Raw genomic sequence first — 22,903 nt, 5'->3', positions numbered from 1 at the left:
GCCAGGAGGACTTTTAGTATAGAGGAGTCTACCATCCTGATGGCCTTGAAAATGTGACTTACCCTCTCTGAGCTTCAGTTTCCTGCCTCATATATTTGTTCATCAGATACTCATTAAATGTCTGTTGGACATCAGGAAATGTGCTGGATGCTGGGGAGAGAACAGACGGTCTCCGCCTTTGGGAAGTTTACTCTGTAGATATTAAGTAAGCAATGATGTCATTGATCAATAAGTGTGGGAAATAGTCATATAGAACATATGTCGTGCTGTGAAAGTATCTGATGAGGGGAGGTCTGATTCTGGAAAGATCCTTGAGGAACTAATACTTAGACTAGATCTTAGATCTTAAAAGCTTAGGAGGGGTTGAGTGGACCCAACAAGGAAGGGAAGATAATTCCAGAAAGATAAATAGGGAGATTTTGCTATAAGAAATCAGAAGATGGCTGGTGGTGCCAACAGGGATGGGAGCCAGAAGCTAAGGACACCAGGGAGTACTCTGCTTGTCTCTGAGTCACAGGGAGTCAGGGGAAGTTCTCACAGAGTCACTGCAGCCCTGGCCACAGGATAGAGGTCAGGCTCCGGTGCGGGGGAAAGCCATGGCCATGGGACTGGAACACCTGTGGCCTCTAGTGTACCTGAGCTGTGGAGGTGAGACATCCTCAGCCCTGAGAGAGTGCTCAGCTATCAAGGGCAGGTACAGGGGCTGGAGGAAATGAGTTCCATGGCTGACCCTGTCCAGGTTAGGTCATTTCGAGGTGAGTTTGATGAATTGAGTGAGAACAATGTACATTGGAAGTAGACGCGGGGCTCTGAAGCCCTCTGTCCCAGCCCTGGCCCCCTCTAGCATCCTCTTATTCTCCTAGACACAATGGCCAGACTGCTGGAGAACAGTCAAACACTCACTCATTCTCTGCCCAACACCCAACCGGAGCGGCTCTGGCCAGGCTCCTTCCCGACCTAATCCCCTCCCCCACTCATCCTCTGCCCTCCTCTACCCAGACCACTCTCCTGAAGCCCAGGCTGCCCTGCAGAGCCAGCTCCCCGATCACCTGGCAGCTCCAGAGGACATGGTCACTCATTTGTTCCTGGGAACCAACACAGCATGGAGTGTGAGTAGGAGGAGCCAGGTGGAGACACATGCCCCTCCCCCCAGAACTGGAGTCTTCCATGTTGGCCCCTCCCTGTTCCTCTTCACTGGCTTCCCAGCTCCTTTCTGCTCCTCTCCTCCCACAGCCACTGTCCACCTCAGCATCCTCTTCATCGTTCCCCTTCCCCAATCACACCATCCGTCCCTTACCAAATATATCTTTCTACACTGGGCTCTGACTCCCTGCTGAGACCCTGAGGCACACCGCAGCCTTCCTTCTGTCTGCCAGGCAGAAGCAAATCCTTCCAGGAGACTGGGTGGGTTCTCCAGCTGACCTCTGCCTCCCTCTCAGACTCCCAGTCCTGCACCCTGTCCACCGGATTCTTCCCGTCAATGCCTGCCCCCTCTTCCTGAGCCCTTTCCTCCTACTGCCTGTATACTCCTGTTCTCTCAAGTTTAGGCCAAAAGTCCCTTCAGACATCCCTAACCCCGGGGCTGCCCAGTGAAGCCATTTGACTCTTCCCTCTTCCCTGAAGTGCTCTTCCCTCGTTCCCTATCTAGGGAACTCTTTATCCGTCAACCAGGCTCTAATGGCACCTCCTTTGCGAAGCCTTCCCACGTTGATCACGTAAGGAACATGCCTTGCTATTTTACGTTCTTAAAATGCAAGCTGTACTTTTAGGAGACAGAAGAGCATAGTGGATCCAGGGCTCCCCACCCCGCAACCCAAATCAGATTGCAGGGCTGAGAATTTAGCTCCTTGGGTCACAGCACTGAGGCCTGTCATCTCTGGCAAGCAACTAATCTCTTCAGGTCCTGGTTTCCTCACTTATCTGGGCTTAGAATCAGGCCGTGCCCATACGCTTGGTGGACACTAGCCATCCTGTGGCCTGGACACACCTGAACCTTCAGGCTACCTTTTCCTTTTCTTTTTCATATTTTAATATTATTTATGTCTTTATAGATTATATAATATATAGTATATATTTTATGTATCATTTATATAATATATAACAAGATATATACTGTGTATTATATAGTGTATTATTTGTATTATATTTATATTATAATATTTCTCTGAGAATTTATTGCAATATGTTTTGATCATATTCAGGCCCCTTCCCCAGAACCTTTCCCTCATCTCCTCTCAGATTGATATCCACCTCCTTGCCACCCCACTTCACATCCCCTATTTTTAAAAATATTTTTATTGAGTTATATACATTTCAAATAATAGATCTTAATCCAGTTTAGACCCCCCCCAATCCGTGCCCCCTCATCCCCCTCCCACCGCATTTCATGCATTCTGTCATACATGCCAGGTCCTATTTGGTCAAAGATTTGTACCCAGATGCCCGTTGGTATAAGTTCATCCACTGGAGTCTAGTCAGCCTATCTTGAAGAACTCCCCTAAAGATGTACTCTCCCTCACCCAGCAATAATCAGTTGCCAATAGTTCTTGGGCTAGGACTGGGGCAGCTGCCCATTTCCCTTGTTCTATGCTGAGTTTTTGTCTGAGTCAGCATGGGTCAAGTTCCTAAAGCCCTGAAAGCCTCTGTCTCCTTATGTTCACGCAGCAGCCCTGCTCTTACAATCTTTCTGCCCCATCTTCCGCCAATGAACCCTGAGCCGTGAGTGGGTGAAGTTTAACGGAGGAATCCTATTCGGGGACATGCACTCTGCAATCTCTTATTCTCTAAAACTTGGCCAGTTGTGGCCTTCTGGGTGCATCGCACTCTGCTGTATGAGGAAGCTTTGCTGGTGAGTGGTGAGAGATGGATTAGTGCTCTCTCCACTCCTTGTTTCACTATGTTCCATGAGCCTTAGATGCAGAGGTTCCATTGTAGATGTGTCACTTAGGGCTGGGCATCTCTCAGACTTATATTCTTTGTGTGTGACCAGCTGTGGAACTCTGTAATAGCTTCCATCTGTTGCAAAAAGAAGCTTCATTGATGAGTGCTGTGCAGTTACACATGTCTGTAAATATAAGGATCCGTATTTAGCATACAGTAAGAAATTCCATTTGTCTAGAGATGTGACAGAGATAGGGCTTTCTCTAGGATCTATGACCTCTCCAGCCATGTGTATTTGGCTATATTTACAGTGTCATTTATGAGTTCCCTCCCACTGAGACGGCTTTAAGTTCAATTAGATAGCTGTTGACTACCCCCTAGATCAAAGTGTCACTTCTGCGCCAATAGAGATAGTTTGCTGTGCCAGTCATTGTGGTTACTGGGCCTTAGAGCTGGATTGGACCATTGATTGATTTTCTCCTTTAGAAGATTGCATAGTATCCTCTAGAACTGTGAGAGCTAGTCTTCAGGGAGGAGGTTTCCAGGACAGTTCCAGCTCCATTGTTCCAAGTCCTATATCTGAAATATGTCCTGTCTTCAGCAATAGGGTGTCTCCTTCAAGCTCTTGGAAGTAATCCAGGGCTATGGCAATAGCCTGTGCTATTTTGGGAGTCTCTTGGATTACCCTAACCAGCAGTTCAAAGGGAGGTTCCTCCTGTCTGACACTGTTCCTTGTTACACACATGCACTCATGTTCAGATATTGTATGTGCGTTTTTCAGGGAAGTTTTGAGTTAATACATTTCCCTCTGCTTTTGATGCCACCTAAGATTTACTTATCTCTCCCCTCTCTCTCCCTGTCTAGCCGTCCTCCTCCCTCCCCAGTTTAAGTGCTTCATTTCCCCCGTTTACTCCTTGATAACACCTGTCTTCTACTATCCCCCGATTCTTGAGTTCCTTCTTCCCCTTTACCCCCATAGTTCCTTGTATATCTTTGCTTCCTCCCTTCCCAGGTGAATACCCCTATTTTCCACATTACCCCCTTGGTAACATCTTCCTATTCTCCACCTCTCTCAGGCTTTTTCTTTCCCTTTACCTCTGTGCTTCCTTTCCATTTTCTTGGCTCCCGATGTTACATCAGGACATATACTCACATATACAGGATTGGTGCTACGGTCTGCAAATGAGGGAGAACATATGCTGCTTGCTTTTCTTAGCATTTGTTACTTCACTTAGTACAACAGTTTCTAGTTCCATCCACTTACCTGCAAATCTCATTTCATCTTTCCTTACTGCTTAGTAGAACTTCATTGTGTAAATATACCACATTCTGAGTATCCATTTGTCAGTTGAAGGACAATTAGGTTGTTTCCATTTCTTAGCTGTTGTGAAAAGAGCAGCAATAAACATGGATGTACAGGTATCTCTACAGTAGTAAGAGTTCTTTGGGTCTATGCCAAGGAGCGATAAAACAGGGTCATATGGTGGATTCGTTTTTAGTTTTCTAAGAGTTGTCCACACTGCTTTCCATAGAGGCTGCATGAATTTGCCTTCTCACCAGCAGTGAATGAGCGTTCCCCTTCCTCCATATCCTTGCCAGTGCTTGGTATCATTTGTCGTCTTGATCTTAGCCAGTCTGACTGGGGTAAGATGAATTCTTGAAGTGGTTTTGATCTGCATTTCTCTAATTACTAATGATATTGAACACGTTCTGGGTGTTTCTTAGTCATTTTTATTTCTTCATTTGAGAACTCTGTTCAGGTCCTTAAGCCCATCTTTTTGGGGTCATTTATTTCCTTGATTCTTTGTTTTTTGAGTTCTTTGTAATTTTTGAATATTAACCCTCTGTCAGATGTGTAGCAGGTAAAATTTTCCCTCACTCAGTGGGTTTCCTCTTCATTTCCTTGGTTGTTTCTTTTGCTGTACAGAAGCTTTTTAGTTTATGAGGTCCCACTTGTTGATTGTTGACCTTAATGACTGAGCAACTGATGTCCAATTTAGAAAGTCCTTTTCCACACCCGGGTACTGCATATGTTTTCTTCTAGCAGTTTCAGAGTGTCATGTTTCATATTGAGGTCTTTGATCCATTTGGAGTTCCAGTTCTGCCAGCACCATTTGTTGAAGATGTTACACAGCCTTCAGGTACACACATGCACTCATGTTCAGATATTGTATGTATATTTTTCAGGGAGGTTTTGAGTTAATACATTTCCCTCTGATGTTTACACCACCCAAGCTTTATTTATCTCTCCTTTTCTCTCCCTGCCTAACCTCCCTCCTCCTTCTCCAGTTTAAGCACCCCCATTTCCCACATTTCTCCCTCGACAATACCCGTCTCCCTTTATCCCCTTTCTCTTGAGTTCCTTCTTCCCCTTTACCTTTGTCTTTTCTCTGTTGTGTGTTCTTGGCACCTTTGTCAAATATCAGGTGGATGAAATTGTGTGCACTCATGTTTGGGTATTCTGTTCTTTTCCATTGATCTACATGTCTGTTTTTTGGGGACAGTGCCATGCTGTTTTCATGACTATAGCTCTGTAATATAGTTTGAGATCTAGTGTAATGATCCCTCAGCATTGCTCTTTTTACCCAAGATTGCTTTGGCTATCTGGGGTCTTTTGTGATTCCATACAAATTTTAGGGCTTTTTCCCTAGCTCTATGAAGAATGTCATTAAGAATTTTGATTGACATTGCAATCATAGATTGCTTTTGGTAGGATTGTCATTTTCACAATATTAATTCTACCAATCCATGAGCACTAGGTAGGCCTTCCATCTCCTGGTGTCTTCCTCTATCTCTTTCTTTAAAGACATAAATTTTCATTGTAGAGATCCTTAATGACTTTTGTAAGGTTTATTCCTAGCTACTTTATTTTTTGAGGCTATAACGAATGGGAGGGTTTCCATGAATGCTTTTTCTGGTTGTTTGTTATTGGTATATAGAAAGGCTGATTATTTTGTAAACTGCCACTTTGCTGAAAGTGCTGATCATTTCTAGCAGTTTTCTGGTAGAATTTTTAGGATCTCTTATGAATAATATCTTGCCTACAAATAGTGATGATTTGACCTCTTCTTTTCCAATTAGCACTCCTTAAATATCCTTCTCTTATCTTATTGCCCTAGCAAGCATTTCAAGCACTGAATTGAAAAGGAGTAGAGATAGTGAACAGCCTTATCTGGTTCCTGATTTCAATGGGAATGCTTCCAGTTTTTCTTCATTTAGAATGATGTTGACTGTGGTTTGTTATATATGGCTTTAATTATGTTGAGGTATGTTCCCTCCAGTCCAGTTCCCTCTACAATTTTTTTTTTTTTTTTTGGTCTTGTTGAGACAGGGTCTTCCTCTAGCTTCAGCTGGCCTGGAACTCACTATGTAGACCAGGTTGGCCTTGAACTCACAGAGATCCACCTGCCTCTGCCTCCTAAGTGCTGGAATAAAAGGCGTGCGCCACCATGCCTGGCTTCCTCTACAATTTTTAACATGAATGCGTATTGGATTTTGTCAAAGGACTTTTCTGCATCTGTTGAGATGACCATGTGATTTTTGTCTTTAAATCCATTTATATGATTTATTACATTTATTGACTTACGTATATTGAACCATCCTTTATCACTGGAATAAAGCCAACTTGATCATGGTGGATGATCTTTTTGACATGTGTCTGTATGCAGTTCGCAAGTATTTTGCTCAAAATCTTTGCATCTATGGTCATTAAGGATGTGGGCTTATAGTTATCTTTTTTTAATTTGTTTTTATTGAATTACTGTGTATTTCATGCAGAATACCTCAAACAAATCTTAACCATCTTTATACCCCCATCTTCACCAGCACTCTCCCATACCCCCAACTGAAACTCATGTACTCTATCATCTGTGTTAAGGCCCACTGTGTCAAGTCAGTGTCCCCAGACGTTCTCCAGTGCAAGTCCATCCACTGATAGTTTTTGTGTGTGTGTGTCTTTACCTGGTTTGGGTATTAGAGTGATACTGGCTTCATAGAAGGAATTAGAGAGTTTTCCTTCTGTTTCTATCTTCTTTAATAATATAAGAGGTATTGGTTGTAGATCTTTGAATGTCTGGTAGAATTCTGTGAATCCATCTAGGCCTGGGCTGTTTGTTTTTCTGGTTTGTTGTTTTTTTTTTTTTTTTTTTTTTTTTTTTTTTTTTTTGGTCGGGAGGTTTTCCATTGCTATTTCAATTTCCTTATTTGTTATGGGTCTGTTTAAAGTGTTGATCTCCTCTGGTTTAACTTGGGTGGTTTCCATGAATTTAGAAATTCATCTATTTCTTTTAGATTTTCAATTTTAATAGAGTACAGGTTTTTTTTAAGTAGTCCCTTATAATGTTCTGGATCTTTCTGGTGTCTGTTGTATTGTTTCCCCTTTTATCTCTGATTTTGTTAGTTTGGATTTTTTTCTTTCTTTCTTTTGGTTAACTGGTCTAAGTATCTGCCTGTCTTCTTTAACTTTTGAAAGAACCAGCTCTCAGATTCGTTGATTCTTTGTATTGTTTTATTTTTTTCTATTTCATTAATTTCTGCTCTGATTTTTATTTCTTCTCATCTACTAGCTTTGGGTTTGGTTTTTTTTCTTGCCTCTCCAGAGTCTCGAGTTGTACTGTTAAGTCATTTATTTGGGCTCTTTCAGATTTTTTTTAATGTAGGCACTGAGAGCTATGAACTTCCCTCTTAGAGCTACATTTAAAGTGTCCCAGAGGTTTTGTTGTGTTGTGTTGTCTTACCATTTTCATTTAGTTTCAAAAATACCTTTATTTCTTTCTTACTTTCTTCTTTGACCCATTCATCATTCAGGACTGTGTTGTTTAATCTCCACAAGTTCATGTAGTTACTAGAGTTTCTTTTACTGTTGATTATAAGCTTTATTGTATTGTGGTGTGATCAAGTGAATGAAATTATTTCAATTTTTTTTGCATTTATTGAGGTTTGTTTTGTGTCCCAGTATGTGGCCAATTTTAGAGAAACTTGTAAGGGCTGCTAAGCAGAAAGTGTATTCTTTGGTGCTTGGATGGACTATTCTGTAGATGTCTGGTAGGTCCATTTGATATAAGATGTCATTTAATTCAGATGTCTCTCTGTTTATTCTTTGCCCAGTTGACCTGTCTATTGGAGATAGTGGGGTATTGAAATTACCTACTATTACTGATTTGGGGATAATCTGTTTTTTATAGTCCTGTATTGCTGTTTCTATGAAATTGGGTGCACCAGACTTTGGTGCATATATGTTCATGACTCTACTATCTTCTTGGTTAATTGTTCCTCTGATTAGAATGGAGTGATCCTCTTTATCACTGCTGATTAGTTTTAATTTGAAGTCTCTTTTGTCAGATATTAGAATAATTGCAGCACCTGCTTGCTTCTTAGTGCCATTTTCTTGGAATATTTTTTCCATCTTTTCACCCTTGGGTAGTGCCTGTAATTGAAGGTGAGATGAGTTTCTTGAAGACAACAAAAAGATAGATTTTTGTTTCTTAATCCGTTCACCTAACCTGTATCTTTTGATTGGAGAGTTGAGGCCACTGATATTTAGAATTATTATTGAAAGATATGTATGGGTTCCTGTCATTTTGTTTGTGGTCTTCTCCCTGTTTTATGTTTCCGTAATTATACCTTCCTTTGTTTTCTTTCTGTAACCTCTTGGGTATAGTCATTCGTATCTTCAGGCCTTTGTATTGCTTTGAGTATTTGTTATAGGGCTGGTTTGGTGGACATGAATTCTTTCATCCTATTTGTGTCATGGAAAATTTTCCATTCCCCTTTGACTATGATAGATAATTTTGCTGGGCAAAGTATTCTGGGTCAATAGCTATTGTCATTTAGAACTGTGAATACTTTGGTCCAGGCTCTTCTGGCTTTCATAGTTTGCATTGAAAAGTCAGCTGTAATTCTGATGCATTTCTCTTTATATGTAACTTGTTTTCCTCTAGCAGCTTTTAGTACTCTGTCTTTGTTCTATATATTTAGTGTTTTTACTATGTGTCCTGGGGAGTTGCTGTTCTGGTCCTGTCTAATACCAATTCTTCTTGTATCTGTCTAGGTATTAAGGTAAATTAAGGTATTCCTTAATTTAGGGACTTTTTCTTCTATAATCCTATTGAACATTTGGTCAATGCCATCGATCCGAGATTCTTTTCCTTCCTGTATGCCTATGGTGCATAGATTTGGTCTTCTCACAGTGTCCCATATTTCCTGTGTATTCCATTCCTGTATTTAAAAAAAAAATTTATAGTCTTTGTTTGAGGAATCCAGTTCTTTAACTGTGTTGTTCAGTCTTGATATTCTGTTTTCCATTTCATTCATTCTGCCGTGAGGCATCCTCCTGTTGTTTCCAATTGACTTACTGAATTTTTCAATTCATCTTCATTTTGGCTTAGGTTTTCTTCAATATTACTGTCTCTTTTGTGAATTGATTTGGTATTCCATTCAGCCACATATTTATATTTTCTTGAACTTTGGCCACAAATTTATCCTTATCCTCTTTGAGTTCTTTGAGTTGTGTGTTCTTTAAGTTCTTTGATCATGCTTATGATTGTTCTCTTAAATTCTGTGTCAGTGATTTTCACTGTAGTATGCTTGTGTAGGATTGGTGGGCTTTGTTGAGAATGTATTCTCTTGGTTTTTCATAATATTTGTGTTTTTACATTGCTGTTTGGGCATATGGATGTCTTTTGTTGGTTTTGTGTTTGAAAGGAAATTATATTCTACCTTTTCTTAGTTGAAGTTTGGTTGTTTATATTGTTGATGTAGCTTGGTTGCTCTTTGCTCAGGTATGAAAAGTTAGTTGATCTGTGTTTCAGGTTCTCAAAGGGTAGTAGGCTTGTCTGGGTAGCAGGCAGGTTTGTCATAGGCAATTAAGGAGGGGGGGCCAAGGGCTAAACGGGGGTGGGGACAGACTGTGGAGGGTCTAACAAATTGAGCTAGTCTGAGTGCACAAGATCAGGATGCAGTAGGCGGGTCTGGACTAAGAGGGGAGTCTAGAGACCAGGTGTGGAAAGAGCAAGAACAGAAAGAGCAGGAGTGGGCCTGGGCCCAAGGCTAGAAAGGGGTCCCAAATGCAGGCAGAGAGTGGAGCTGTTCAGGCTTCAGGGAATCAAGATGCAGTACAAGCTCTGACTTACCAGGGTAGTAGGCAGGTCTGTGGCAGACAGATCAGGAGGCTAGGGGCAAGGTGGGGGGTAGGGACAACCTGTGGAGGGTCTGACAAACTATGCTAGAGAATTAAGCTAGTCTGGGTTAGGAAACTAGTCCAGAGATCTGAGGCAGAAGAGCAGGAGCTAGCCTGGGCCCAAGGCTAGAAGGGGGACCCAGTGCCGTGCCGGAAGAGTAGAGCTATTCAAGCTGCAGGAGGATCAAGGTATAGTGGATGGGATCTCAAGTCTTCTATTTTTTTAAGGCCTATCAAGTCTAATTTGTGTTCCCAAATGCTCTTGGATGTGGAGTCTCGTCAATCTCCCCAGCATCACACCCCTAAAGAAAACTGACTCTCCCTCTCTCAGTACCTATCAATTGCCAATAGTACCTTAGCTCAAGCTGGGTGTTTTTTTGCTCACCTCCCCACTCCATGCTGGGATTTTCTTTGGCTTGGGCTTGTGCAGGTCTTGTACATGCTGTTGTGCAAGCTCTGAAACTTTAGATTAGCTAGCTCTCAACGTTTCCCTTTCTTTACAGTTCAGTCTCTCTCCCTAAACAGCATAAGCTTCAGTGTGTGATAGTTACCCACTTGCACACAGGGCCCAGAAGAAAAGGCTTAGAAAGTGTGAATTACTTGCCCTAGGTCACCTAGCTAGTCACGGCAGAGAAGGTAACCAAGCCAAGGTCTGCAGCAGGTCAAGGCCAGTGCCGTTCATACCATACGGCAGAGTATGGTCCTCAGATTATCAGCTGGGAATTAGGCCAGAGCAGTAAGTCTTCTCCCAGCTCCCGTCAGAACCAAGGGGCAGAGGAAGACTTGAAAACAACAAGGTCCACAGTGGGAACCTTTGTCAGGAGCCTGGAGGAGACAGCAAGGTGCTGAGAGCCCCCAGGGGACCAGGCGTCACCAAGAGGAGGCCTTTGAGATGAGTCTGGAAGAATCAGGGCAGTTGGCCAGGGCCATAGGGGTGAGTGAGTCAACTGTGGGGAGGTCTGACTCTACACGGTTCAGATGGTTCTGGGATATAACTGACCTAGGAGCAGGACAGGAGGAAAGGCTGCTGGCTCAGGCTTTGGGGTTTTGTTCTAAGGAATTTGTTTTTATGTTTTTGAGACAAGATCTCATATAGCCAAGGCTACATGACCCTCCCTACCCTCCTGCCTCTATCTCCCAAGTGCTGGGATTTTTAAGTATGCACCACCACACCTGGTTTTGTTTTGTTTTATCACTTCTGAAGTTTGCTAAGATCTGGTGGGGAGAAGTGATCTGTTGTTCCCTTTGTAGCAATGAAGTATTCCACTTGACAGCTGGCTTCCTCTCCCTGCTTGTCATTAGGAACAGTGCTGTGCAACGGTTAGGGTGTGCCTGCTGAGACAGGATTCAGTGATTAGCCCTGTCTGCTCATTAGCTGTGTGACCAGGGCAGGTTTCTTAACCTTGGGTTTCTTTAGCTGTTGAAGGAGAACAGTAACAGTAACAGCTAAAATTCTCAGTACAGAGCCTGGCACCCCTTCAGGACCACATGAGTGTTAAGTGTCCTTGGTAGTTGCCCCGATTTAGACCAGATGTGAGAGAATTACCCACATACTCATGTGCCAAGACCCTTTGAGCCTCTCATGGGTGAAGTCAGGGTCTGGGAACCTAACCACTCACAGGAGCCTCTTGTCTCTTCTCACAGCGGATGATGCCTGTGGTGGGACGCTGCGGGGCCAGAGTGGCATCATCTCCAGCCCCCACTTTCCTGCTGAGTACCACAACAATGCTGACTGCACATGGACCATCCTGGCTGAGCTAGGGGACACCATCGCCTTGGTCTTCATTGACTTCCAGCTGGAAGATGGCTATGACTTCCTGGAGGTCACAGGGACCGAAGGCTCCTCCCTCTGGTGAGTGCCCCTCTTGGCCTCTTCCTTCCCCCCTCGCCTCTCTGCCTGGGGAGGACAGGAATGCACGAGCTAGCCTTTGTAGTGCCTTCCCCGCAGCCTCCTCACTACTGGCTTGTATATGAACCCTGGAGTCTTTGCATCTCATTATGAGAAATCATTGCATGGTTTGAAAGCTGGGTTGTGTTTTCATATCTGATTTGAAGTGTATCCTTGCTGAAGATTTTCACAATGGAACTTCATTGAGGAACTTGGATTAAAGCTAAAAATGTTTTCATCTTGTGTGAACAGGGTCTCAGTGGCACTCTTTGAAATCTTGTTGCATTTGTGGATGACACAGGCATCTTCACTGCTTCTCAAACACCTCTGAGGCCTTGAGATGGATGATGTATGTGTATGTGTATAGAGGGCGATGGAGAGGCTCACCTCCCTGGAGCAGGCTTTGCCTGAAGCCTGCTTTTCTTCCTGCACGCCCTGGACACACGCAGATGTTGATAAGCCAGGGAGCACATGGCTGGGTGGGGACTTGCCAGCCTTCCTTGCTTGGTATGTCTCCAGGCTTAGACTGTCAGGATATGCCCAAGTGAAGGATGGCTTACTGAAGTGTCTGGCTGCCCATTATGTGAGTAGTCTGGCCCATAGTGATATGGCATTTAAAGTGTTCTCTAAGGTTCACACTGTGACTGTATTATCAGGATGAGGATGTATGAGGGGCTTAGTGCCACATCAGGATCTGGCAGAAAGTGTGTCTAGATGTGGGTCAAGTTGGGATGAGCATCTTCAGGGACTTTATGGCTACAGGAAGACAGGGAAAGGCAGGGCTGACTGGGGCATGGGGCAGAGGGTAGAAGGGCATCAACGAAGGTGGCAGGAAAAACAGGAAGTAGGGCTGTGAGAGTCGGGAGGCTGATGTCTAAGGACACAGTCAGGGCAGTTATTGGGATGGCTGTCAGACAAGGAAAGAGGGAACTGGGAGGGAGTAAAGGACAAAGGACAGGGGGTTCTTACTGCACACCTCTTGCATGTATGTTATCACAGCAGTGAAAACCCACCTGAGGCAGACGTAGTCCTTTGTGAAGTGTGTGCTCTGCTGGATAAAGTCCGCTATGGAGTGGGTGTTCTGAACGAGTCTCAGAGCACATGGAGGGAAAAGACTTGGGCCCACTAGATTGGAGTCCTTCTGAGCTGCTCAGCCAGCAGACCCTGAGACTTTGGCCTCTTAGAGTAAAATAGCCATTATTCTGGTAGCAAGTGGAACGTGCATGCTCCTCCAAAAATACATGAAAAAAAAACTAAAAACTGGAGAGCAAGAAATGAGAGAAACTTATTAAAATCATGGTGTGCACCTCTTTGGCCTTGTTCTTGATAGGCTGGCTATTTGTATATTTTAATATTGTGATTAGGATCTGGATATATCTTTACTCATATATTTTTAACTTAGCATAGAATCGTGAAATTTTTTCCTACATCATCACAGAGGCCTCCAAAATATTATGTGATAAAAGAGTCATTCATTGAGCATTTTCTACCCGTAGGTGCCGGGCCAGTTCTAAGTTCTTTATAGCCATAATTTCATATTCATAAGATTCTTATGAAGTAAAGAGCATAATTTCTTGCCTTTTGCAAAAGAGGAAAATAAGGACCAAAGGAGTTATGCAACTAGCTTGAGGCCACACAGAGCTAGGATTCCAACCTGAGCTAATAGCACTCCAAAGTCTGTCTTCTCAACCAGGTACCACATGCTCCATCCCTGATGGGTTTCCCTGGCAGTGTAGCTCTCCCTGCTAAGGCTGTGACATGGTTTATTTACTAGGTCTTTTGTTAGATCGTTCCCAGGTTTCCACTTCTATAAACAGATGTGAAGATGGATGTCCTTACCTGTCCCCTTTCTTCCTGCCTGGGGCCTGACTGACTCAGCTGTTTAGCCCTGGGCCAGATGGTCTCCTATAGTCCCTGCCCCCAGGTATGAGTCTCTATATCGCCCAAACTTCTGGACTGAAACAGATCTCAAAGAGCATTCCTGTTCCTATTAAGTCACCCAGTGGGGGAAGGCATTATGTAGAGGAGATCGCTGGGGGAGTCCTTCCCAACTCTTTGCCATAAGATTAAATTCTAATTATTCACAGGGCTGGTGTCACTGGTGCCAGGCAGGATGATGCATTTGTTGTTCTAATTTATACATGCCTGGCAATTAGGGGTAAACAAACACAGAGGCTCAGGACTGAGGTGTGGAAAGAAGCAGCCCTCTTCCTTGCCCCTCTCCTTAAGGGCTCCCTGGATTCCTGTGAAAGCTACTCAGCTTTTGTGAACATGTGTCATGATTTCAGCCTGTCTTCTGGAGTTCTGGGAAAGACTCCCATTAGGAGAGTTTTGAACAACTGGGCCTCACTTATCCCGTGGAGGAGAAAGGGGTCCTTTGAAAAGGAACATCTACCAAGTGCCTTCCTTGACAGCGGGTTCCCATGGACTCAGAAGCGAGGGGTGTGTCATGTGCCGGACTCAGTTTCCATTCCTCTCCTTCCTGGAGAGAGAAAGGCACTGGAGAGATTTAATGAGGAACTTTAACATTTGGATTTCCTGAACTGGTACAGGGATGGTGGGAACAGATTGATCATCTCTTATTTTGAAAAATAAGGCTATTTTAGAAGAAAACCTGCCAACCCTTGGGCACATTATTTCATAAAACAAAGGACAACCAAGGCCCAAGAGTGTGGCAGGAAATAATCACTCGGCAGCCTCCCGGCGACATCATAAAGGATGGGGCAGGTGGGAAGCACAGATAAACAGCAGGGTGCACCCATCCTCAGAGCCCAGCGGTGTACAGCATCTCAGTCTCTCTGGTTTGCTGGTTGGCACAGGCCTTCTAACTCCCGCCCCCCCAACCCCATGACTGTTAGAGAGGAGAAGGCTGTTGCTACCGTGAGCCCTGAGCTAAACAGCTCCACCATGTCCAGAGAGGCCCTAGGACTTATACCTGCTCTCCCTTCGTGAACTGCTTTGGGACAGGTGATTGGCTGTGAGCAAAAGCTGAGCAATCCATGCTGGTTTGCTTCTGTTCCCTGTTCATACTCCCCACTGTACACAGAGTCCCCCCTCTACCCTGCCACAGGCACACTGCCGGAGCACCCTGGCACACCCTTCCAAGTTACGGCCATGTATAAATCAGGCCCCTACCCTGCTTCCACAGACAGACAGACAGACAGACACAAACACACACACACACACACACACACACACACACACACACACACACACTGGATTTCCTCTGGCTGACATGGGAGGATTCTGTGTGTTCTGGCTGACATGGGAGGATTCTGTGTGTTCTGCTCTGACCCAGTGGGTAGATTTGGACTCCGACCCTCAAAGACCTTTGCATCAAATTAAAGGAAAATGCTTTCCCCATTGCTGATGTTCCTCACAAGGCCCTGGATGTCTTCAGAGGACTAGGCTTAGGGATGCAAGAGACCCTGCTAATACCTGGGATCTGGGTCCCTGGAAGACAGAGGATCATGCTGAGATGAGAAGGGGTTGCCAGCCTGCTACAAAGCTGGCCTCTCCACTAGTGGGAGTCATTGAGGAGAAGGCCATGGAGAAACCACTAGACCTGATTCTCTTCCTCTACCCTCTGTCTTGTGGCCATCTGGATAAAGAGAGAGCAGCATGGGAGTTTTACATACTTGCCATCAAACCCAGATCATCCTCTTAGCAGACATGTCATCTCGGGATCATAAATGACCCCTCTGGGCCTCCATTTCCACACTTGAAAACGGGGCTCATACTACAGAGCATGCAGAGAGGGCTCGACGTGTGTGCTGTGCCCAGGCTCCTCTTAGGTGCAGCAGTCCTGCCTGGGCTGGGGACCACTCAGGGCCCATACTCTAAGGAGCCAAGGACAATAAGCTGCACCTGTAGCAGCCCAGAGCCTCACAGGCCCCTTTCTTGCCCAGGGATCCCCTTGAATTGTTCCCCTTCCTTTGTTTGCTTTTGTTTTTGTAGGTGGGGACACAGAAGTTCACATCTACTGTGCAGACATACAGCTTGCCCCATTTCTGGGGCAACACTCTCCCTTTGAAAGGCCTTGTTTTAATTACTAGGTATTTGACACATGGAATTTAAGCCAACTGCAGCCATTTGATCTCAGCGACTTTTGAGGAGGCATTTCACTGATGGGGCCATTAGAAGCGACAGAGTCAGAAGGCACGCCCATGGGGCTCTGCTCATAATAACTATTTGGTCATTTGTTCATTCACAGCAAACCATTGGTTTAGATGATTGGTGTGCTTTGTTTCTCTGTCACTATTTATTTTCTATAATCATGTATTGAGACCCTTCTATGAACCAGGCTTTCCTAGGTGCTGAGGAGACAAAGACATAGGCTGGGATCCTAGGGAGTTATTTATTCACTCTAAAAATGTTTTTGTAATAGCTACACACTGTACTGGACCCTGGGGCTCACAGCCAGTGCCAGGAGGAGACTATTATTCAACGTTTTACAATATCATATGTTAGATATTTTTCTAAGAGGTATAAAGGAAGTTCCCTCAGGGGCTGAAAAGAAAAATGCAATGACCAGGAGGATTCTTTCAGTTCAAGAACTGGAAGCCCATTTCCAAATGACTTGAGCTAACAGGGGAAATGGACTGGCTTCTGTAACTGAGAAGTCACAGAGTTTGGTTCAGGTACTGCTGGATCAAGGCAACAAGTAATGCCATCCCCCCTGCCTAGGCTTTGCTCTCCTATGGGCACACTTCATCCTCAGACAGCCTATGAGTGGGCACAAGTGACCTCTGCCAGGTCCCTGCCACTCACCTGCGTTAGCTGTTCCAGTGGGAAGGGAACAGGTGCGTCTTGATGACTCCAGGAAAAGCAGCACTGCACCAGACTCAACCATGTGCCCACCTCTTAACAACCTGGAGCCAGAGGTCTTCTCATTGGCCAGACCAGGGTCACGTGACTCCACTCCTGCTGGGACTGGAGTAGGGGTGTGTCCAAGGAGCTGAAACCTTGAGTGCTAGGAAGACGAGTACTGTCTTTTGGATGCATTGCAGGGAAGACTGAGAAATGAGTCCCTAGGGGTAGTTTTATGTGGAACCAAAGAGCGAATAAGATCTTTTCTCCAGCGTGGAACCGGAAGGCGCACAGGCGTTTGGGTCATTGCAAGACGGGTGCAAAGGGTGAAGTAGGACAAGGGCGGGACATGAACGGTAAAATGAGCTGTGAAAGCCAGCGGGGTCAGGGAGAACCTTTGTGAACATGGGGGCTCTGGACTGTGGAAGTGTGAGCAAAGGGTAGGAACACTGTGATTTTGAATGGGGTTAAACTTGAAGGCCCAGAGAGCAGCTATAATACTGGTTTACTAGGGGAATCCAGGCTGGGCCATAGCAGCTCTGAGGGAGGAGAGGTGGTATCCCAAAACACCTTAGATGGAGGGCTGGGGATAGAGCTGATTTTCTATGAGGCTTACCTAACATGCATAAAGCCCCTGTGTGCCATAAATCACATGTGGTGGCTCACACCTATAATCTCAGCACTTGTTAAGTAGAGGCAGGAGAATCGGAAGTTCGAGATCAGGGACTGAGAAGGTGGCTCAAAGGTTAAGAGCACCGGCTGCTCTTGTAGAGGACCAGGTTCAGGTCCCAGTATGTACATGGCAGATAACAACCTTGTTTAACTCCAGTTCCAGGGGATCCTCTACCCTCTTCTGGCCTCCATGGGCACTGCACACAAGGGTACACTTACATACATGTAGGCAAAACATACACACACACACACACAAAAAAAAAAATAAAAATAAAAATAAATAATTTTTAAAAGTTCAAGATCATCCTTGGGTAAATATAGAGTTCAGAGCCAACCTGGGCTAGATGAGACCCTGACTCCTAAAAGGAAAAAAAAAAAAGACCCCAAACAAACCAAGAAGCATCTCCAATGCAGAATCAGCTGGTTCTGGGACTCACAGGAAGAAGAGGAACATAAAGTCAGGGGAGAGTTGGGGATAACACCCTCATCCTTTGCCTGGAGACTGTAGTGGGCCTTGTACTAAGCAGAGACAGGAGAGGATCTGAGACAGAGGAGGCTGTAGGAATGTCAAACCATAGTAAGGAAGAAGATGAGGCTGCATGCAAGGACAGGGCAGCCCTGAGCTCTGGATACACCCCGCCTTTGGGATGAGACGTGTGAGGGTGGTGGATGAACTCAGCAGGTCTACCAGCCATGTTTGGTGTCAGATGACCTTGTGGAGCCAACAACTCATCTTTGTTCCAGTATTCCCTTCCTCACACTCACTGTCATGGGCCATCCCCGGCTTTATCACCAGCTTCCTTCCGTCAGAGCTTACCCATCTCAACACAGTACTTGGGTTTTCCCCTCATCTGCCATTGGCCCTGGCCCTGGGTGCACAGGGGTAGAGAAGACAAGCTGAACTTGTGCCTTTTTGGAACTTGTGGTCCAGAGCAGTATAGAGTGAACAGGCATCTCTGGTATTCTACAGGAACTAAGCAGGAGGAGCAAAGACCCCTTGATAAAGATAAAAGGGCCAGGGGTGACATGACTGAGACGATGGGGTAGAAGCTGAGACCTGTCTGCTGAGGGGAATCCTGAGGGAGCACCCCTCCGCCCCCGAATTCTAGGTGCGAAGAATAAGGGTTGTCATTACCATGCTCTAGCTGCCTTTGAACTTCATGCATGGAAATGCCATAGGCCTGGAGTCTGTCCTTTGAGGCTTCACCCTCGTTGAATGCCAGGAGCAAGGCCAGGGTCAAGGTCCCAAGCTGGCAGATGCTTAGAAGGCAGCTTGGATGACACAGGACCGAGGATGCTGAGTTCAATGGAACTAAGGCTGAGACTCCAAACCTGCTGCCCTCCAGGGCTGTGGGATGGCCTCGCTCCCCTCTCCTTCCCTGCCACACCACATTGCTTTAAAGCCACAGCAAGGAACGGTTCCCTTCTGATGGAGCCCATGAAATTGCATCTGTTGTATCCATCAGGAGCCAGGCCATAAATAACCATCCCTTTAATATCTCATCTCACACATCTCTCAGAGTTGGAAATAGTATTACAAGTTCTACGGCCGAGCCACAGGAAAGGATTAGTACCTTAGCAGGCTGCTGGCACGCACCATCTGCAGGGCCAAGGCCCGGGCTCCCACGTGCCCTGCTGAGGAGCAGTGTGACTTTCTGTCCTTGCTTCTGTAGCTTCTGTAAGTGAGAACTTGCTTTCAGGAAGAGAACAAAAGGCTGAGCTGAGAGGAGTGGGCCTCAGGCCTGTGTTGTCTGCAGTTGGCCCTTGGCTCTGTGGAAGTTTCAGCTGGGCGGTTCTATGCATGGGAAGCCGAGGTCGGGCCCCCCTGTGAATCTGATGGCATGCAACAAGTTTGTTCTAAGTACTTCATCTGCTGGGAGGCCTCTGCCAGGGCTGTGAAGGGCACAGACAAGATGCTGTCCTCGACCTCCCCTGAGGAGCTGCCAGGTGTCTGGTGGCATGGCTAAGACAGATGGAAGGAGTTGCTCTGGGCCTTTCCGAGGGCCGCATGTTCTGGCAAGTCCCGTCTTCTAGAATAATGTTGATTCATTCCGAATATCCAAGGTCTCTGTTTCCTCATTTGGCAACACATGTGCTCGCTACTCATTCTTGGCTTATTCTATCCCATATTCCACCCAGGTTTCGCCTCTCTCTGGCTCCAGCAAGCTCTTCCCAGGTTCCCAGGACTGACCCACATCCTTGGTTCTCTCGCTGAGTCTAAACTTTATTCTCAGTTTCCCTCCAGCCAGTGGCTGGATTGTGACAGCCACAGATTCATCAAGGCAGCAGGATTCATACAGAAATTTTACATTTGATAATCAGTTGAAATGGTTGAACTCACCAGACTCAGGGTCATTTGGGAAGGGAGGGCGGGGGACTGGTCTGAACAGGCAGGTAGGCTTCTGGGGTGGGGGTGACTTCTGGAATCCTGGGCATTTGTCACCCAAGTTGTTTTGTTTTGTTTTGTTTTGTTTTGTTTTGTTTCGTTTCGTTTGAGGCAGGGTCTCACTAGGCGGCCCTGGCTGTCCTGGAACTCACTATGTAGACCAGGCTGGCCTCAAACTCACAGAGATCCACCTGCCGCTGCCTTTGGCCTCCAGCCTTTCCCCAACCCAATTCATGTCAAGATCATCATCAGAGAACACCCCTTCTTCCCCCCAAAATAAGACCCAGCCACTGACTCCCAAAGGTATTTTCTGATCCCATCTTAAAGGGAAGTTCTGTAATGCTTTATATTGAGTGTTTTATATTGGGTATTTTCACCTTTCTCTACCTTTAGGCTCTTCTTTCTGATTTTTCTCTTTGTTTTCCATTTGGTGCAGTACTAAGGATGGAACCCAGAGACTTGTGAATGCTAAGCAAGCACTCTACCTTGAACCAAAACCCCCTTCCCTTTCTGGTCCTTCATGGACCTCTCTAAGCCTTTCTTCCTGCTGTCTCTCATCATGTGTCCCCAAGGCTCTGACCTGCCCTATTGCTCTGTGTACCAAACACATCCTCCTGACATCAGGGCTTCCTATCATCTGTTTCAACTCCCAATGCTGGTTTCCCACTGAGGGTCAACCAAACTACAGAGCCAGCCTCCTGGTAGGTATACCCACAATGATGCACCATCAGCATCTACAATTCACCTTGTCTGATTCTGCTCATTACCCCAGAACGGCCAAATTTTTTTCCATTGTTAGTGTATGGCACTACCTAGTTATCTAAAATCCCGGGAATTGTCCCCATTCGATCCCTGTCTCTCAAGCCACGTTCAGTTAAGTGCTAAGTTTTCCCAGTGTACCTCCTATGACATACCTTTCCACTTGTGCTGCCACTCCCTGAGTTCAGCCCATCATCTTCTCTTCTTTGTGGGTTTTAATAGCCTCTTTCCTGATCCCCCAGCATCTTGGCTCTCTCCAATTCATTCTCCCCACTGCTTCCAGAATGGCTTAATTAAAATGCAGCTCTGACATGCTAAGCCTCAGGCCAAAGCTTTCAATCATCTTCTGCTGCTTAACAGAACAAAATTCAAGGCCTTGATAAGGCACACAAGATCCTTCTGGATCTAACTGGCCCTTGTCTACCATTCCAGCCTCATCTCTTGCCACTTCTTCTTTGAAACTCATCAACCCTAAATCTCAGTAGGGTAACATCACAATGAATTATTTCTTGCTCAGTAGAAGTGGCTGTGATCCAAGCTCATGAAGATGGGTACCCAGACTCAAGGGTGTTCCACTGTCTGGTGACTACACTGTCTGGTGTGTGGCCTTCTCCAGTGACATGGCAAGGAAATGAGTGTGGATTCCAGCATGGTATTTTCACTATCCTAGCCCACATATGATACACTTTGCTTCCATCTCCTATTTCATTGGTTGGCAATCACTACATGGTCCCCACTAGCTGCAAGGGAGCCAGGAACTGTGGGTGAGCAGGTGAAATGGTTGGTGGATCATCCTCTGTGCCATGCCTCATGTTTCTGTTAATAAGATGTCCTGCTCCTAACAAAGACCAGCCTCTCTCCTATGCCTCAGATCTCATCTTCTCCCGACTTTCCCTACTAAAGTCATCTCTTTTCTTGCATTCCATTTTCCCGTTTTTAACTACTCTGACTACTCCTAAGAGCACAGAGACATGTTCTGATAGCTCCCATATGATACCAAACCAAAACAATATGCACAGAATCCTCTATTTCTCCACCCCATTAGTTACTATCCAGTTTCTCATCTACCACCAAGTTTGGAAACCATTCTGTTTCTTAATTTCTGCCCAACACTGTCACTAAAACTAACCTTACCAAGATTGACCTGCAGGTGGCCAAATCCAACCTTCTGGCAACACATCTGACTCTGATCCACTGTCCTTGTTCTGTCCCCTTCTCTTGGCTACTGTGAAATCAATGTCTGTTACCATGGTCATTCCTGTGAGTCTCCTTGGCTCCTCTTCTTCTCAGCCTCTGTCCAGCCTTTTCCCTTAGAACACCCCATGGATTCAGAGACCTTCCTCTTTCCCAGCTTCTCTCATTACAAGGGCAACTCACAGGTTGGTCTTCAGTATCCTCTGTATGTCAGTGACCCTTGATTAAATAAAATTTCAGTCCTATAGGACCCTCCAAGCTCGTGTATATTAACAAGAATCTTAAAAGGAAAACATCCAAAGTAGATGTCTTTTTTTAATGTGGTAAAGTATGTATTACATGAAATTTATCATTTTATCCATTAAGTGTACAACTTGGTGGCATTAAGGGCATCGGATAATAGCCCTATTCATATTTGGCGCTTCCCACACCACCCTCCCCCCAGCTGAAACTGCATAGCCATTAAATGACAGCCCTGTGATGGCCACGCTTCTAGTTTCTGTCCCTGTGAATCCGACTCCTTTAGGAACCTCATGTAAATGGATAGTAACCTGTGGTCCTTTATCTTATTTCTCTTAGAATAATGCTTCTCAGTTTTCCCTGTGTGTCAACTATTCCACTGTACATTTGTTTATGTCTTATTTGGTTTACCTATTTTCCCATCTGTCACTGGTTTGGGTGGTTTCTTTTCCATTTGAACTTTTCCTCTCCCTATCATAATGGCTTCCTTTCCCAGCCTTCTCCATAACTTTCCACATCTATCTGTTCCCAAGAAGAAACTTTATCTGCCCATTCTGTGCCACCAGCAGCTTTGGGGTACTCAGTGGCCTGTTTTCTCTGTGTCTATCCTTCTATAATCCATTCTTTTATTGAAAAGAGAGTACTCTATGCTTGTAAATCAAACTGGATCCCAGCTTTCCTATCACATTTAGAATAGAATGCCACACCAGGCTTCTACCATGTTTACCCTGACTTTCCTCCTGTCCCTCACATCTTCACCATGGCCAAACCACAGCTTACTTCATCCTGTCCCTCAGTGGGCTAAAGGGGCACCTACCTTGACCTCCCCATTGGCTTAAGATTCTCCTTCAGTTGTCAAGAAAGCTTATACACACACACACACACGCGCGTGCGCACA

The 22,903-nt window shown here is 45.3% G+C and overlaps 1 protein-coding gene across 1 annotated transcript in view; it reads left to right on the top strand.

The window, feature by feature from the left end:
• Csmd2 (CUB and Sushi multiple domains 2) overlaps nucleotides 1-22,903 on the top strand; it is a 633,859-nt gene that overhangs the window by 247,876 nt on the left and 363,080 nt on the right. Inside the window, exon 7 of the mRNA XM_029561678.1 lies at nucleotides 11,702-11,909. Coding sequence (XP_029417538.1) covers nucleotides 11,702-11,909 — 208 coding nt within the window. The remainder of the gene's footprint in view (nucleotides 1-11,701; nucleotides 11,910-22,903) is intronic.

Source organism: Nannospalax galili, unplaced genomic scaffold (genome assembly GCF_000622305.1).
Source record: "Nannospalax galili isolate Female #2095 unplaced genomic scaffold, S.galili_v1.0 scaffold473, whole genome shotgun sequence".
Classification (NCBI taxonomy): domain Eukaryota; kingdom Metazoa; phylum Chordata; class Mammalia; order Rodentia; family Spalacidae; genus Nannospalax; species Nannospalax galili.
This window is presented reverse-complemented; position numbering and strand designations above follow the sequence as displayed.